This window comes from Physeter macrocephalus, chromosome 18 (assembly GCF_002837175.3).
Source record: "Physeter macrocephalus isolate SW-GA chromosome 18, ASM283717v5, whole genome shotgun sequence".
Taxonomy (NCBI): Eukaryota; Metazoa; Chordata; class Mammalia; order Artiodactyla; family Physeteridae; genus Physeter; species Physeter macrocephalus.
This window is the reverse complement of record NC_041231.1, coordinates 66,030,245-66,048,234: the sequence shown is the minus strand read 5'-3', so window position 1 is coordinate 66,048,234 and position 17,990 is coordinate 66,030,245. Positions and strand designations below refer to the sequence as shown.

Below are 17,990 nucleotides of genomic sequence, written 5' to 3'. Positions count from 1 at the left end.
CTAACAGATATCTGGGGCTTTGCTGGAGACAGAACATCGAAACAAGCCTTAAGCTAATTCAGCTGCTGAATGTATGGGCTTCAGTCACCTCCAAAGTTCTCATCAAAGTCACAGAAGGACACATCATCAGTTAAGCTAAACTCCGATTACCAGCCATTCCTGGGCCAGGAAGCAGACGCTGTACCCATCCAGGTGAGTAGCACACAACCCAGTTTCTAAGTTCTTATTTCGTATGAATCAGTGATTTAAAAATAGGGTAAATAATTTAATAAATTATACCCATTGAATAAATGACCATGTCAAATGGATAATATACTCAAGAATTAGTTAAAATTAAGTATAAAAAATGACACTGCATTCACGCCTGTACAAAACTTTATTGTACTTTGAATAATAAGCAAAATAACAAAATTTAGAGCATGATAAAGGATGGAATATCTCAAATTATGTTCCTTACAAAAGCATTAAGTACAGTACACAAAGACTGTTTATAATATTTTAAAGTCTGCTAAAAATATCAAGACATCCTAGGATTTGTGGAGTTACCTTTCCTGTCAATTAGAGCATTGATTCCCACTAGCTTTCCTACAATAAAAGTTAACATATATGAATATACACATGTAATAACTGAAATGGAAAATGAAGGCATGCAACAAACATTCCAATTACTAAGCAAGTATGAAGAAGAAAGTCTTTTTGGTATTTCTGAACTTACAATTCCTTTGAACATATCGACCAGGTCCAGTGAAACTTTTTTTCCAGAATGTTCAGAGGTGATATTCAAAACACTGAACAACCAACAGTCCATCACCACTGTCTGGTAAGCACAGACACTGGAGTAAGTGCTGATGTGGCAATACGGTCTGTTCTCAAACTGATTATCAGCCCTGATCTCATCTCCCATGTCCAGATGCACGTTTGGACTAATGTAGAAGTGTGAGCTATGAGCTATGAAACATGAAATTCACACAGACAAGAAGTTGAACTCAAATACTCTGCTGCATGGAGGTTGAATGTGAAATTTTTCACAGTGACTGAAATTGACTGGCTGACAGGCAATGGTGGTTTTTTATATTTGACTTTGATTAAAATGAATGGACTTGCAAGAAACCCTTGAGATTTAGTTAATGCTACTAATCTAAAGGCTCTGAAGAACTGAGGAGCCTTTAAAATCAGTATGTGTGACCTTTTCTATATTTTTCCTTAAGGAAACAAACAATAATAAAAACACCGAGGTACATGAGTTTCTTTTCAAGGGATTACTGTTGTTATCTTCCTGAGATGCAAAGACCACAAAAGAAGAGCACCATGCCTAGGCTGCTGAGTGAGGCATCAGACACTAATAGTTTGGTCCTTTTCTAAAGGGATCTCTTCTGACAATGACACTAAAACACAGTGATGGATCACAGATGCCCGGGGGTCCTGGCTGCCCTTGGATTCCAGGTTTTCCGTGGTCTCCGTCTTTGCCGGGGAGACCTGGGTCTCCTGGAGAACCTTCTTTGCTTATTCCAGGGGGGCCCTCTGGACCTAGGATGGGACATTAGCAATATATGAACAGAGGAGTTTGGTTTTGTTGCTGACACAGCTGAATCTGCAAAACATGTAAACTGATAAAAAGACTCCCTTGAAACTTTTACGTATTTGCACTAATGTGAAAAGAGGAGGTATCATACCTCTTGCTAATTCTATACACCTTCCCATTTTGAAAAGAACTATCCAAAAGTAATTTTTGTAAAACTAGGTCAAGCTATGTTAATATGCAATCATGCTGTTGCTGAAGACACAGAGCTAACATTCTAATATTTCAATTTGTGGATTGTCCAAACTATTTCTTCCTCTCAGCTTATCTTTTGCCAATATTATTATAAATTAGTAGGTAATATATCAGTAAGCTAAAACTCTAATAAAGCCACTTTTGTGCCATATTTGTAGTCAAAATGACTATTTCCATTATATACATATATATATATTTTAGTTTCCACAATGAAATACATTGTCATTACCATAGTATACTAGTAATCAATACACAGAGGTATTATAACACTAATTTGTGAACCATAACTTAGTTCAATTAGCATGTTCAAAAAAAGAAAAATTAACTCAAGATAAGATATTGGCCTTTTAAAGTTGATGACCCCAAATAACAAAAACAAAATATTTAGGTTTGGGGATGGAGCAGAGTGGACTGGGGCACTTTCTACCACTAATACTTCCTGCTACTACTACTAATAAACATTTATTCAGCACTAAACTACAATTAAACTACTACAAGGTATTGTTCAAAATGCTTTACATACAAAATATTAAATCATTTGATCCACCCAAAAGTCTCGAGCAGTAATAACATCTTAAATAACAATGATAGTACACATTTACTGAAAACATAACTTTTCCATGCGCTGTTCTGAAAGTATGACATGTATTAATTCATTTAATCTTCCACCAATGTCATGATGCAAAAGACATCTCATCACTATTTTACAAATGAGGAAACTGACACACAGAGAAGTTAAATAACGCAGCTAGTAGAGGCTGGCTTACAAGTCCATCTCAGCATTATTCTGCTTCCCTGAGAATCATAAAGATTTAAACAGTGATATACACTAGGTAAGCCTGGGCGACTTGGAACCATCTGAGAACTATTCTAAGGAGTGGTATTCTAAGGAGTCTAAATGATGAGTGAGAGAGAATCCTGAATGATTAATGGATATAATATAGGATAAAACTTCTAGTAGTTAGAGCTCAATGTGTTGAATGTGAATCACTCAAAAAAGGAAATGAAAGTCTTGGTTTCAAATCTTTGGACAGAGGTTTATGATGATTTTCTTAAAGCAAAATGTGCAGCAACACTTGTGAGCATCATCAGTTCATACCTGGGGGACCAGGAGGACCTTGTACTCCAGGGTACCCAAGCCCTTGGCTCCCCTTGGCCCCATTTCGTCCTGGTAGGCCTGCAGAGTGTCAGAGAGGGGAGTAAGCTTACTTTTCCCATAAAATCACTTCCTCCTAGATTGTTTCTTTCAAAGCTGTTAATACACACATTAAAAGAAAAATAAATCTTTAAAAATTAGCCAGCCACCTATTTCTTATTATGAACAGGACACAGAATTTTTGAAGCAAAAATTTATAAAATGATCAGTGGTCTAGAAAAACTTAATGAAGATTAAATATTAAGAAAGGAAAATGGTTTGGAATTATTAGCTCCTTTTGTTACTCATAGTTGTTCTTTTATTACTTTGATGAAACATCTAAATTGTTCCTATAATATTAAATTAAAAGGAAAGAATTATCAACCAACATTTCACATAAATATTCAAAAACAAAGAGCAGTACGTTGTGGGCTATTAGGAAGTTTGGTCACAAAACATCATTTTTCTTATAGAAATGTATAGAAAACAATTTTGGATATGGTTACAGAAGTTACCAAAGTCAAAATAAAGGAAATGGTGTCTGTGATGTTCTATTTAAAGACCTAATTAGACTCAAGCAAAATTTCTAAGTGCATTGTCAACATTTTCTCATTTACAGGTTCACATGCTTCATAACATTGACCTCTCTCTTGACTTTAGGATATTTTTTCATGAAATAGAATGACTGTTCTTTAACTCAGCTGACAAATTATTTAAAGACTTAGGGATAGAAAAATTTTTTGTCTTCAAGAAAACAAACAGGAACTCTTGCTTGTTAAATAAGTTTAGGATGTGAATACAAAAAATACCCTTTTCTGTTGTTTATTTGCTTACACATACAAACTAAGTACCTTTTAATCCTTTGGCACCTGGGCGTCCTGGAGCTCCCATTAATCCAGGAACACCATCTCTTCCTGGCAAACCAGGGAATCCTCGGGGACCTTCTGGGCCCATGGGACCAGGTGGCCCAGGAATACCAGGGGAGCCGTGCTGGGACTGGCAGTGATCACAACTCTGAATTCTTCCACTTTGAAGTAAGACAGGTAGCTGGTCTTAAAAGCAAAGAAACCCCATCTCTTATGTTTAAATGGTGAATGGGCATTAATAATATCACTCTTATTTTTTCTAAATTTACAGATGCATATCTCTTGGCCAATAATTTCACTTCTAGAACTTTAACTATGGAAATGTCCATTGCTCTATGCAATAATTTTATTATGGCAATTGCTTCAAGTAAGGGAAAAAAGGAAGTGCCCCTCTAAAAGAAACTGGTAAATTAAATCTGGTAAACTGGTAAATTTATTATGAATAAAATTACCAGAATTATGTCAGTGAAGAAGATTTAATCAATGGTGAAATAATGATAAATTGCTTTATTAAAAAGATTACAAAGGGTACATATAATATTTTACCTTTATAAAAATACTTATCTGGAATAAAAAACAGAGGTTGATAAATGTCCTTTATCTTCTTCATCTTACTTATATCTTTTATAATTTCTACAAAGAATTTGTATTACTTTTGAAATTTGAAAGTTATTAAAATCTCTATGTTGGAGACTTACCTCTTAATACATCAGTGCAAACTTGTCGAATAAACTGTTCTGAAAATTCTCTCCCCTGCATAAAATTATTAAGGGTTATAACATTGACATACCAAGTAAAAAGCAACAGAAATGTGAAAACTGTGAAAGAAGCAGAATACGTACGGGCTTCCCATCCAGTCCTGGGGGTCCCTGAGGACCTGCTTCCCCGGGTTGCCCCTGAGGACCCGTAGGCCCCATCAGACCATCCACTCCAGATTCTCCTTTGGGTCCAGTGGCACCTCTGGCACCAGGCTCTCCCTTTTCACCTCTCTAAAATCAAAAGAAATCTTCAAAATTTCTATTTAAATATTTCAGGAGGTATAAATGCATCATAAAAGTCTTAAGGATATGGATATGAAAATATACAAACATATATCTAAGTTATATAGGAAACTGTTGGGAAATACTGTAATTGATCAGGAAGGAAATTTCATATTATATTAAACTGTCATTTATCCATCCATCCAACCCTACAAATAACCACTACCTAGTACATATATTGATTAAGCAATATGCATAGTGCCAGAGATACAATGATGAACGTGACACAGTCCTGTCCCCAAGGAGTTTAAATCCTAGAGAGATAGATGTAGAAATACACAATATTCTTCACTGAAAAACATGCAGAAAAACTTAGCTCTTAATTTAGAAGAAGAATCAATATTACTGACAAATATGTAACATTTCATACCTAATTCAGTGAATCTACGTATTCTGAAAATCTCTATTTAGGAACTACTAAAGAACATGAAAGATATTTTCTGTTTGTGATGTCAATAGCTAGATTTATACAGTATTAAAAATCAAGCCATGAGGACTGAACAGACAGCATAATACATGAAGAAACATACCTCTCCTTTTGTACCATGATGGCCTTGAATTCCCTTTGAAAATTAATAGGGAAAAAATAAATAAATAAATAAATGTGCAAGCTACAGTACTAGCAATGTGGCATGCACCCTTTACCACACATTTAATCAAACTTTAATTTTCAGTTTGGATCTATGTTCATTGGTGATATTGGCCTGTAGTTTTCTTTCTTTGTAACATCTTTATCGGGTTTTGGTATCAGGGTGATGGTGGTCTCGTAGAGTGAGTTTGGGAGTGTTCCTCCCTCTGCTTTATTTGTAGTGAGGTGGATGGACCTAGAGTCTGTCATACAGAGTGAAGTAAGTCAGAAAGAGAAAAACAAATACCGTATGCTAACACATATATATGGAATGTAAAAAAAAAATGGTTCTGAAGAACCTAGGATAAGGACAGGAATAAAGATGCAGACATAGAGAATGGACTTGAGGACATGGGGAGGGGAAAGGTAAGCTGGGATGAAGTGAGAGAGTGGCATGGACTTATATACACTACCAAATGTAAAATAGCTAGCTAGTGGGAAGCAGCCGCATAGCACAGGGAGATCAGCTCCGTGATTTGTGACCACCTAGAGGGGTGGGATAGGGAGGGTGGGAGGGGGAAACAAGAGGAAGGAGACGTGGGGATATATGTATATGTATAGCTGATTCACTTTGTTATAAAGCAGAAACTAATACACCATTGTAAAGCAATTACACTCCAATAAAGATGTATAAAAAAAAATCAATCAGCAAGTAAAACACTCTCTGTAAGGCCATTCTTTAAATATGGAAGTTTCTGAAGAAATGCAGGGGTTGCTACCAGACAGAATATCACAAATGGAGCCAGAGTAAGAGGAAAGATAAAATAGTAAGCTCTCTGGACTAGAACCAAATGAGAGCTAAAACTGAAAACAGCTGTCATCTGAGAATCCACTAAGATGATTTCATGAGGGAAACATTCGCTTGGACCCCATTCACAACTTGAACGCCAGAAAAATCACACACGTGCAGCCCTTGGTAGGATGACAGTTAACTAGGACTTTGTTTACTTTGAGAGATTGGGACAACTATCCAGCTGCTGAAAGGCAATGGCTGTCCTGCTCCCCCCCACCCCGCCCCCTGCCATTCCCCCTGTAGACTCAGTTCCTGGTGGTGGAAAACGCAGCTTCCAACACACCCAGGACAGAAGCTTTCTAGGGAACCCAAATCCTGCCTTAGGGGAGCAGACTTCTTTTCCTTGAGAAGTGAGATTAAAAAAAAAAAAAAAAAACAAGTTAGGGGAAACTTGCAGAGAGTGTCATCTGTCAACCAGTGAGCTAGCCAAGTTGTGAACTCAAAATCTAAAGAAAATATCCTTCTAGCAGAGAGTTACTGTGAATAACAATTTGGTGTAAAAGGCCTGGCTTGCAGAGGGTGATGGATGAAGGGGTGAGGGTTCTCCTACGAATAGAGCTGTTTAAAGATGCTGTGTGATTAACTCAGGGAAACAGAGCAGGTCAGAGGGGAATAGGGACAGGGCTGGTTGTCATCCAGTGGCGTGAGTGGAGTGAAGGGACAGGAAAATGAAGACCTTTTGTATTGCACATCACTGTACGCAGGCAAACTCTGTCCATTTCTCCTTTCAGTGACTCTGGCTCTGAAGTTCACTTCTAAGTTCTCAACTTCTTGACTTGTAACACTCACCCTCCACCTCAGACAACCTTGGGGCCATGTGCTTTCAAAGACTCCCCCCACACCAATGGTCTCCCCCATTCCTCCAAGTGAGGGACCCAGAGACCCCTGTCCTTGGAGACATCACCTCACAGTTTTATCCCCCTACCTCCAGAGTCAGTGTAATCACTGAATCTTTCTCCCACCCACAATCCCTAATCAGTTGGATGCTTTTATTTGTCCAATTTGGCTCTGACTGAACCTACATGCCACTTGGCAATCTCACCGAAACATGGCTTCATGAGGAGAGTTTAGTCAAGGAAGAAGCAAGGCAATCTTATAATGTATCTATTGCACAACACAGTTCCTCAAGATGGCATTTTAATTCATCTCTAGTGCAGTAAATTATATCTTTGAACAAACTAGAGGGAAACAAGGACATTCCTTCACTATGTATGGCCTCAACTACTCACATTTCAAGAAGAAAATCAAAACTCAACAGTAGGTACACAGATGCTGCCATGTATGGCTGCCTTGGGCCAATACTACTCCAAGAAATGGGTGGCACTGTCTACCTTTAGTCATTTATTTGGTCAGAAGAAAATCATTGAAAATCAAGTTTCATAGCCACTGAGAGTATCAGCATGGGAAAATGAAAATATAAATCAAAAGATTAAAATTCTGATCACCATCACCACTAGAATTCTCATCCTTGGGCACTTAGAATGCAGGCTACATCTCCCCTTCTCCCCACCCATTTTTATTTGCAAGTAACACTCCCTCAGTATTGTTCATTATGTGATTCATTATTTCATTTTCCATAAAAAAAAAATACCTGTGGCCCTGGAATCCCTGGTCTTCCATTCTCTCCCTTTTGACCCTTTAAAATTGAATAAATGTTATTCATTAGTTTGCACACATATGATGCAATCACATATACAACACAAACTATGTACTGTGCTGTCGTCTAGAAGAAAGGTCACAAGAGCAGTGATGCAAATATATAAAATGATGTAAGAGAAGAAAAAAAGAAGTGAGAGGAACGTCAACCTAACCTTACAGTTAAAATGGATAAAGACAAGGAACGAACTACTGACTTTGGGGAACATGTAAATAATGTTAGACAGTTGAGGATGTTCTGCCAAGTCCATGTTCACAGCATGAAAATAATTTTAAAATCCAGTAGCTGTGGTCATTTTCTTAATTTCAATGACATTATTTATGTTCAGTGTTGATTATACACATGTGAGGGCAAGAAGATCACTTGAAGGACATTTTAAAATTAAAAATGTACTGTAAAATACATTTTGAATGAAGATCTTTAAATTAGGACAAATAGAGAAAAATTAATAAAGATATAAACACATTTGTCCATTCAATTAATATTTTGGGACATCCTCCTTGTATACGACATTGGGCCAGACCCTGAAACTCTACTATTTCATCCCTATGTTGAACAGGATAATTAGCAGTTTCTAGCAAAACATACACCTAGATATACAATCAATTAAAGATCTAGTGACTGAAACTGTAAATCACTCCTGCATAGAGGTTTGTTCATTTACTTACTTACATCAATGAATTCCCAGGGGCCCTATTTGCTGTAGGGACACTGTTGCAGTGTCCCCATGTTGCCTTCAAGTTGCTTACTGTGTGGTGCAAAAGCTAAGCAATTAATCTCTTTAATAAGCAGTTAAATTCTAAACTTCAAAGTGGCTAAGATACTAAATCTTAACTGTTCTCAACACAAAAACAAACTAACGTGACATGATAAAGGTGTTAGCTAACCATACAGTAGTAATCATATTGCAATATATAAATTGCACCTTGTACACCTTAAACTTACACAATGGTATATGTTAATTATATCACCTTAAACTTGTACACCTTAAACTCGTACACCTTAAACTTACACCTTGTACACCTTAAACTTATTCATTATTATATATTAACATTGTGCCCTGTCTACCTTAAACTTATACAATATTATATGTTAATTATATCACTGAAAATATATACAGCTAAATTCTATTGGAATTCTATTAAAAAAAAGAATGATGAAAATACTGTCTGATAAGGATGCAGTGTATAATTATATATCTGGAACGGATACTATTGGGACATAGGGTGAGGCATCTGATAAAGAGGGTAGGAAAAATAACTCCACCTTGAGTGCAGCCCTCAGGGATGTGTAAGTAGTACCCAGCTGGAGAAGACAGGGGGGTGTGGCAGGGAGAGTAGACACAGGACAGAGGTGTGTAATTTCTTCCAGCTAAAGCAGCAGGGCAGGAGCGGATAATAGTGGGTAGACTGGCAAAGATATAAGACTAAAGAAGATTCAGTCCAACAAGGAGGCACTTTATGGGCCGGACTTTATCTTGAAATGTGTGTGGAGCATCACTGAAGGACTCCTAAGCAGTTGTGTAACTTAGTTATTGATGCTGGTAAAAGTGTGGGGGGAAGGGGTGGACTGGACTCAAGGAGACCAGTTAGAAGGATATTACAGTCACCCAGGACCCGTGACAAGAAATGGCCAGGACAGTGGGATGGGGGGAAGGGGCTTAGTTCAAGTTTCATTGTCTGAAACAGTGTTCAGACTGTGACCTTAGCAGATTTGATGCTATTATTACCTAAATCTGAAATTTCCTTTTATGCCACCAGACATTCTAGAGCTTTCAAAGTTCTGCGATTTTTGCAAAGTGTTTTACGTAGCAAGACTCAGCCACGATAACTGAACTTTATTTTGTTGGCCACACCTCACAGCATGTGGGGATCTTAGTTCCCGACCAGGGATGAAACCTGTGCTCCCTGCATTGGGAGCACAGATTCTTAACCACTGGACCATCAGGGAAGCCCCTATAGCTGAGCTTTGTAATCTTAAAAACATCATTAAAGTACTGTCTGGACACTTGATTTGTAATTGATGGTTGGAAAAGTCTTACATTTCTAGAACTTAAAAGACTGAAAGACCAACACATATAGTTTATTCCTGATCAGTGTGTCACTGATTCAGCCAGCGGCATCCTACTCACGGGTCAGAGTTCAGTTAATGAAAAAACCGTCTGAGGGCCACTCGGACTGAGGTGAAACTGTCCTCATCTCCCAAAGCTGTAGCATGTTTCTCCTCTTTGCCTTTGTTGCTAAGACACCCAAAACCAAACGTCCTTCTAAATCACCCTAGATTTCCTCAGCCTGATCTAATTTTCTGGTATAATTCTCCTTCTGTTTATTAGTTTGAATATGTTTTATATATGGTGTTAACAGTTTCTTATCAAATTTATTTCTGCCATAAGCCATGTCAAATCATTTGTGGAAACCAACACACCATAAAATATATAAATAAATAGATATTACAAGCATGTGATAAAATCAGTATGTTATTTTGTTGAATCGCTTGTTTCCCAAGTTTCCTACAATAGTGATGTAGTGAAGAATGTTAAAGTTAGATTTGATGTGTTTTGAGAAGTTTAGTAAAATGAGAAAGCTGGGATTTAACAGATATTGACGGTAAAACAGGAAAGAGCTGGAAAAGCCATGTAAGAATTAAAAAGAATGAAGCCCTGAGTTTTTGCCAAGCCAAAAAAAAAAAAAAAAAAAAGCCAGTTACATACCTGAATGCCCTTTTCACCTTGATTTCCTTTGTCCCCCTGTAAAAAGGCCATTTAATATGTATCATAATGTCATATATTCTGTATCCTTTCAGATAAACATGCTTTTATTCAGCCAAGAAAAATATATGGTCTCATGCAAATTCTACAAGTGCCTTATAAACAGAAGTTGACTCCAACATGATATTTGAGAAGAAAGTAAAAACACATTATGTCAAGATGATGTTCTAAATGAATACTTTCTCGTGCTCTTACATTCAAAAGAAAATTTACTACAATTTCTATTATATAAGGAAGAAAAAAACTTTTCAATATTGATCACAATCTGAAGTTAAACAAAGAGAGGACTTATTTTTTGACAAATCTTGTTTTATGAAATCAAACTGAAAAGTCTTCTACTATTAAGCTAATAATGGCCACAAATTTATAGGAAAAAAATGAAATAATGTTGAAATAATATTTTAGAAAACATATGCTTCAAAAATTAACTTTTGGGGGGAAATTCATATTCCATAATATTGTTTCCTGGAATTTCTCAGCTAGAAGAGATGTTTGAAACCAACTAGTTCAGTGTCTTTGTTCTTATAACGTACCCACAGATCAGGAAAGGTAAGCATTTGCCCAAGGTTGAACTTGGACGCTCTTTCCAAATTTCCTTTCTACCATGCTATCCAAACATAAAGAGTAGAGTTTTGTGTTTACGGCGAATAAAATACAGATTTTCTTTTAACTGGCAGGTTTCTGAACAAGGAAACTCTCTAAATCCAAACATATTCACAGTAGATTTACTTAATATTCATTGATGGTCTAACACTTAATTGCTGCTGTGAGGGTCATTCCTGTGTCAGCAAGTACTGCCTGCCGCTCATCAGAGCAAAAGGGATCACACTAGGTACAGTAATCTAGGGGCTGAGCAGATAATACATGAGGGATAGAAAAAATGAAATGGTAGAAAAACTGAAAGAGCAAGGGATACAAAGACGGAGACATAACAGTTTGCATCCTTTGCAGAACAAAAGCCAACACATCCACTTTTAACCTGAACTGTATATATCTGCAGGGGCATGGACTTCTCTGACAGGTGGGCAGTCAGTTCTTGCTCAAAGCCTTCAAGCCAACAATAATATTTGTACAGATACAGCTCAGAGTTCCTTTACTTAATAGGAGAGAGAGAGAACCCAAAGTGATGCTGTTTTATCTCACCAAAACATTTTATATGAATATACATGCTTTGTATTTTAAACTCCTTAAATTAATTTTTTTTTTTTTTTGGGGTACGCGGGCCTCACACCGCTGTGGCCTCTCCCGCTGCGGAGCACAGGCTCCGGACGCGCAGGCCCAGCGGCCATGGCCCACGGGCCCAGCCGCTCCGCGGCATGTGGGATCCTCCCAGACCGGTGCGCGAACCCGGCTCCCCTGCATCGGCAGGTGGACGCGCAACCACTGCGCCACCAGGGAAGCCCCCTTAAATTAATTTTAAGTGAACTATTATGTAATATAATTGTTTCACAGATAGGAATGCCAAGGTCAAGCATTCTGGCTGTAATTTTTATTGTTTCAGACTTTTGCCCCAGTTTTGGTAAGAGTGATATTCATATTTTGGTAAGAGTGCCTCACATGGAATACTTTCCCTAAAAAGTTCTTGACACATCTGGATTGATGACAGAACAATCTGAATTTACAAGATATTATTTAATTGTACTTTTATATTTTTTGATCTGTCTCTTCGAAGGTCCTCATCTAGGAGACAGTACCTATGCGGGGACATGAAAGGTGCCACAGCTCTTAGCATGAGGTCGAACACATTATACGTACACCAAATACATAGGTCAGCTCATCATTGAATGCATAATTGGCCCTTCTACACTACGTGCACAAAAAGAAAACTTACATGGTAATAGCTGATTAACATTGAATTATATGTCCTAAATATCATACCTTTTTCCCTTGAATTCCAGGTAAACCCAGGTATCCTGGTTCTCCTGGCAGACCCACTGCTCCTGGTTCTCCCTAAGTAACACAGAATTCACATGAAGATCACAGGCTTACTGCTTGTGAAAAAACCCACTGTTTTTATCTCTATATACATCTCAAATTTAAAACTGATAGTTAAAAATTTTGTTAGTTATTACTATAGAAATAGTAAAGAATAGTAAAGTTCACAGAAGTCCCAATAAAACTTCTTATATTTTTTCCTACCTTTGCTAGTTAAGAAATTCTGAGATCATATCATATTTTCAAATTTTATAAACATTTGGTATTTTTATTATATTTATAATGTCAACAATAAATAATAAAGCAGTGAAAATAATAAACACAGGTATCTCTCTTTGTATTTATTAATACTTTCCCGTCCTCCTTGAAATTGCTTTTTCTCATAATCCTCCTTTAAAAAAACTTATTTTATTGTTACAAAACTGGTAAGTAAATAGAAGTAATAAAATTATTGAAAATCTCATTACCCACTATTTTTATTTGGTTATATATTTTTCCCTCTACCTCTCATAAACACATACACAACTTAGATACTAAAATGTGCTGTATATGCATAATTTATATCATTTACTTCAAAATATATTAATATTGTGAGGTCTTTATATGCCATTATGTTTTTAAAAATTTTTAATTACAGAACAGTATTCAACTATATTGATTTACCATATTTAATAAAATTTCTATTGTTAAGCATTCACTTTCACAATTTTTATTTTTATAAACAATATTGGGGTGAACACCCTTGTAGTTAGATATGCAAATTTATGATTTTTACTTTATATATGTGGAATATTATTTTCTTAGACATAAATTCTTGAGCCGTTTTCAGAACAAGGAATAGTCCATAAGTTATCTTAACTCAATTTTTCTACTCCCTATCATGTCATAGGGATTATTTCCTTTTCTTAAAAAGACTTACAATGTGAAAGTATATAATGATGATGTATCAACAATATTTAGGTTAAAACTGTAAGAGATAGGACATGCTCCTGAATATGCTTCATGGAGTTTTGGTATTGCTTTATTTGTTTTACCATTAGTCCCAAACTCTGTCACATTAACTAAAAACAACTCTCTTCTGTGGAAACTAAGTTCTGTTCTCTTTGCTCACTGTGAGCTGTTGAATATTACTCTAGATTTTTAAAGGCTAGAAGAGAATTGAAAATCTGATTGAAATAAACATCAACTATTTGGTTTAGAGGAAACTGGTAAAGGCAACTGTGACTCCCAGACTGAAAATAAAGTCCCATCGATCAGCAAACAAAGAAACGGCACCACCAGGGGAGACACACACTCATTCAGCCACATAAGAGTGTGATATTCTCTGGACCAGAGAAGATGTTCATATTAGCATCCAAATTTTACCAATTCTAGAAAAACCAAACTAAAGCATATTTCATGCCTTTATTACCCAAACTATGACAAAATATCCAAAAAACAGAAATTAAATTGGCCTACATTCACCACTGGCTTTCAGGTATCCTAATTTTATGATAAAAGGTAATCCTTCATTTCATCTATCTTTTCTTAAGGGATACAAATGTTAATCTCATCAAATAATGAGAGGAACTCATACTTCTTTGAAAAACTTCCCAAATGCTTCAAAACAAATTAATTACCTTGAGCCCAGAAGCCCCAGGCAGCCCTTGAAGTCCAGTTTCACCTTTATTTCCCTGTCAATGCATCAAAACCATTTGAATTTTTTTGAATTTAGTCACCATATATCTGATACAGACACTTAAGGGAATACATTTTAAACAACTTTTACATTTTCAACTTTCCAATTGTTTGAAATATAGAATCTATATGTTAAGCCTACTTATTAAGAAAAACTCTTTTAAGCAGGGAAGTGAGTCCGCATATTTATAAAGCTTTCTACCAGCCTGTTTGATGCTGGCAGCTCCAAGTAAAAAGAGAGATTTCAATCTTTAGGGACTGGCACTAATTAACTAGGTCTTTGTGCTGCACAAGCCAGACCCATGTATCTTAATAGCATCCTCTAGGCTGAAAATCTTCATCTTTCTCTGTTTTGCTTTCTCTGTATGACTCATTTTCAGTATGCAACTGAAAAAAGAAAATTAGCCGCAAATGCACTTTTGAGTGGCTTTTGGAAGAAGCATGAATCAGAAAACTTTTAGTTTGCGTTCTTTTTCAGGATTCCAGTGCAGTCTTTGCTAATAGACATTTGGAAAGCAAAACCAAGTTGTCAGAGCAAAGAATGTAAGATAGGAAAAGAGGATTGGTTATAAAAGACAACCTGCCTCCTGGATCATCAGGAGAGATTGTCAGTTGTGGTTCTGGCTTTCAAATATACTTGGACACCTGAAATCACAACCCAATCAATGTCTGGCAAAAACCTATAATTAAAGAGGTTGGTGTGACACCTAGAAGTGGGGGGCGATGATCACCCAGAGCCAGGTCAGGCTCACTGATCAGTAAAGGGAACCACTTTCATTCTCAGCTTACGTTGAGAACCACGTGAGCATACTATTTGGACTTAATTAAAGCATTTAGCACATAACAGCATGATTATACCATAGAACAATGGCTCCTTCAATTTTCTAACTTTACAAATGATTAAGCTGAAACTCAGAGGTGACAGGACTTGCCAAAAGCTACATGACTTGATTATGTTAATATACCCTGATGTCATTTAGATAATATTTTATAAAACTGGAATATGATAGGGTAAAATAGACTTATAAATGGTTCAATGGCTATTTTAAATAGAGGTATTATAATCTAAATTGGAAGTTTTCTAAAGATCTACCACAGAATTTCAGCCTCATCCCTGCCTTGCTTAACACAGCTTCTTTTGTCTTACTCTTGAACTTATATCAATTGTTATTGAAGGCATAGTTCACAAATATATTAGTTGACAAAACCAGAGGGATAAGGTAACACAGAGGCAAGTAAATTACGGCCTGTGGGCTAAGTCAGCCCAATGCCTCCTTTTGTAAATAAACTTGTACGAAACATGGGCACATCCACACCGTGGCTGCTTTTACATTTCAATAGCAGAGTTGAGTGGCTGCAACAGAAATTATATGGCCCTCAAAGACTAAAACATGTCCTATCTGGCCCTTGGCAGAAAAACTTTCTAAGACCTGAGGTAATATACTGCATGAAAACAAGTTGAAATGTTTCACTGAAAAGATTACATTTAAGAGGTATAATTTTAACATCTTGAATCTATTTTTAACAAAATAATCGTAGAAGGACAAGATGAGGGAAATCAAACTTTATAGTAATTTATGTAAAAACAAACTGTGATGTTAGAATCAGCCACTTGACTCCCCAGCCACAACAGCAGACCTACCCAAGTGGTGGATGCCACAAATACATTGTTCTAACATCTTTTATGGAAAATCTAGCAGGTTTAGTTGACCTCCAGCTCAGTGTGAGCCAACGATGCTAAGTGGCTAATTAAAAATGCTGACAAAATCTAGGCTGCGTTCTTAAGAATTAGAGGATCCAGAACATCATGGGAGAGTCCACTGTACCCCAGTTATTTAAGGAATATACAACTACTCTATTTTTTTCTTACAACATGACCTTGCAACATGATGGAGAACCTCCACTTGGCAAGTGCACACTTACTACTGCTAGGACTCACAGTGTTCCAAGCACTCACAGAGTCCACCTCTGGTGAGAGGGCAGCTACTTTTCCCTAATCACTGGGTTCCCAATGACATTTTATCCTATCTCTTTCTCTAGGAACTTTAGAATTAAAAGTAGGGTAGATTAGGCCATCTACTCATTTTGTATGTCAGGATCTATTTCCCTGGTCTAGTTAAAGGTTGAAGGCTTCCAAAACAGCAATTCCATCACTTCCTTTTGGAACGCTATCCTAGACTCTACTTATTAAGTAGTCGAGAATAGTTTCTTGAGTTGAGCCAGAAGGTACCCGGTCTGATCCTCTAATAAAAATCTGATCCTCTAATAAAAAGAAATTCTCCTACACATGACTCTGTACACCTAGAAAACGGTCGAATCATGGTACTCAGAGTTCCAATTCTACCTTAAGAATAACCTCACCTGACACCTAACTATATTGTCAAGCATGCCTTACTTTTTAAATGTGAAAGTTAAGATAATGTGCCATCTTATCCACAGTCCCGAGGGAGAATAAAACTCACTACAAGGAATTTTACAAATAAAAATTCCACATACATTCCACTAAATAAAAAACCAAGAAGAGGACTTGGAAGTTGGTAAAGTTACCCACAGTGGTCACTACAGATGCTCTAGATGGTGGGCTGGGTACACAGCCCCATAGAGCTCTGGGTATTCCTCAGTCCCCTGAGCTGCCAGTAAGGGAAGAGGGCTGAGTCATGCAGGATCGTGGACCTTTTCCAGCTTAAACCAGGCCTGCTTTACATTAGCGTGTTTTATATGCTAAGTTTTTGCCTAAGACTTCATTCCTACAAGTGCTTGTTCATAGAATTCAAACCACATTCAAAATAAAATCAATGTAGTTAAAACTTTGACTGAAGTACCTAAATGGTCATTTTGCACAAAGCCCTCAATCTTGTTAAGTTAATTTTCTTTACCTTAGATCCTGGGGCTCCAGGCTGACCTGGTGAGCCGTCGCTTCCCATCAAACCCTACATTTTAAGTGGAAATTGCAAAAGCAATTTAGAGAATAATATTTTTAAAATATTCAATCAGTTTTCAAGTTATATATTACCATAATAATCAATCCACTAAAATATAATGCAAGATATTGGAAACATCCCTACACACATCCAAATAAAGGATAATAAAGCATCAAACTATGCAAGATAACATGAAGGCTGGCAAAGCCCTTGTAACTTGGTTGCTTAAATCACCTACAAATAGCAAAAATGACTGGAGAGCTAGTAAGAGACAAAAAAGAAAAAGTTTCTTTTTTCTACACTCTACTTTCTTCCTTTCTCATGATGGCCAAGAACTAGATTTCTTCATAGATGTTATTTTGGTCAATTTTACTTACGTTTTCTCTTTTCTTGAATAATGATTTTAAAGAATTAAAATCTAATAATTTCTCTGAATGTAAGAATGTCTATTCAAGTTACAAATGGCCATATTTTTAGTAACCATATAATTCAAAATAAGACACTGATAACTACTCTAGCAACAAGGAACTAATTTAATTTAGATTCTATTTAAATACTATTACATATATAAAAAACATTTGCTTTCTCTTAATCACAGCAAAGGAAATGTGATGAGCAAAAAAATATTCAATTAGCATCATCAGAAAACAGAATCTCAGTATAGTCACATTGAAAACAGCATGTCATCACTACTATGGTTTGCTATCAATTCAGGATTTATTACAACTATAAAATGTAAAATATACTAGTCATAGCATAGTGTTTGAAATATTAGAAATATTAAATATAGATATTCT

The 17,990-nt window shown here is 36.4% G+C and overlaps 1 protein-coding gene across 2 annotated transcripts in view; it reads right to left on the bottom strand.

Annotated features, from left to right (window-relative positions):
- Positions 1-423: 423 nt before the first annotated feature.
- Positions 424-17,990, bottom strand: part of COL21A1 (collagen type XXI alpha 1 chain) — a 185,071-nt gene continuing 167,504 nt past the window's right edge. For both annotated transcript variants that reach the window (XM_055079962.1, XM_055079961.1), the window contains 11 exons: positions 17,149-17,202; positions 14,215-14,268; positions 12,539-12,610; positions 10,604-10,639; positions 7,828-7,872; positions 5,346-5,378; positions 4,618-4,764; positions 4,474-4,528; positions 3,761-3,961; positions 2,874-2,951; positions 424-1,527 (listed from right to left, as the gene is read on the bottom strand). In XM_055079962.1, the coding sequence (XP_054935937.1) occupies positions 1,340-1,527; positions 2,874-2,951; positions 3,761-3,961; positions 4,474-4,528; positions 4,618-4,764; positions 5,346-5,378; positions 7,828-7,872; positions 10,604-10,639; positions 12,539-12,610; positions 14,215-14,268; positions 17,149-17,202 (963 nt within the window). In that variant the 3' untranslated portion in view covers positions 424-1,339. The remainder of the gene's footprint in view (positions 1,528-2,873; positions 2,952-3,760; positions 3,962-4,473; positions 4,529-4,617; positions 4,765-5,345; positions 5,379-7,827; positions 7,873-10,603; positions 10,640-12,538; positions 12,611-14,214; positions 14,269-17,148; positions 17,203-17,990) is intronic.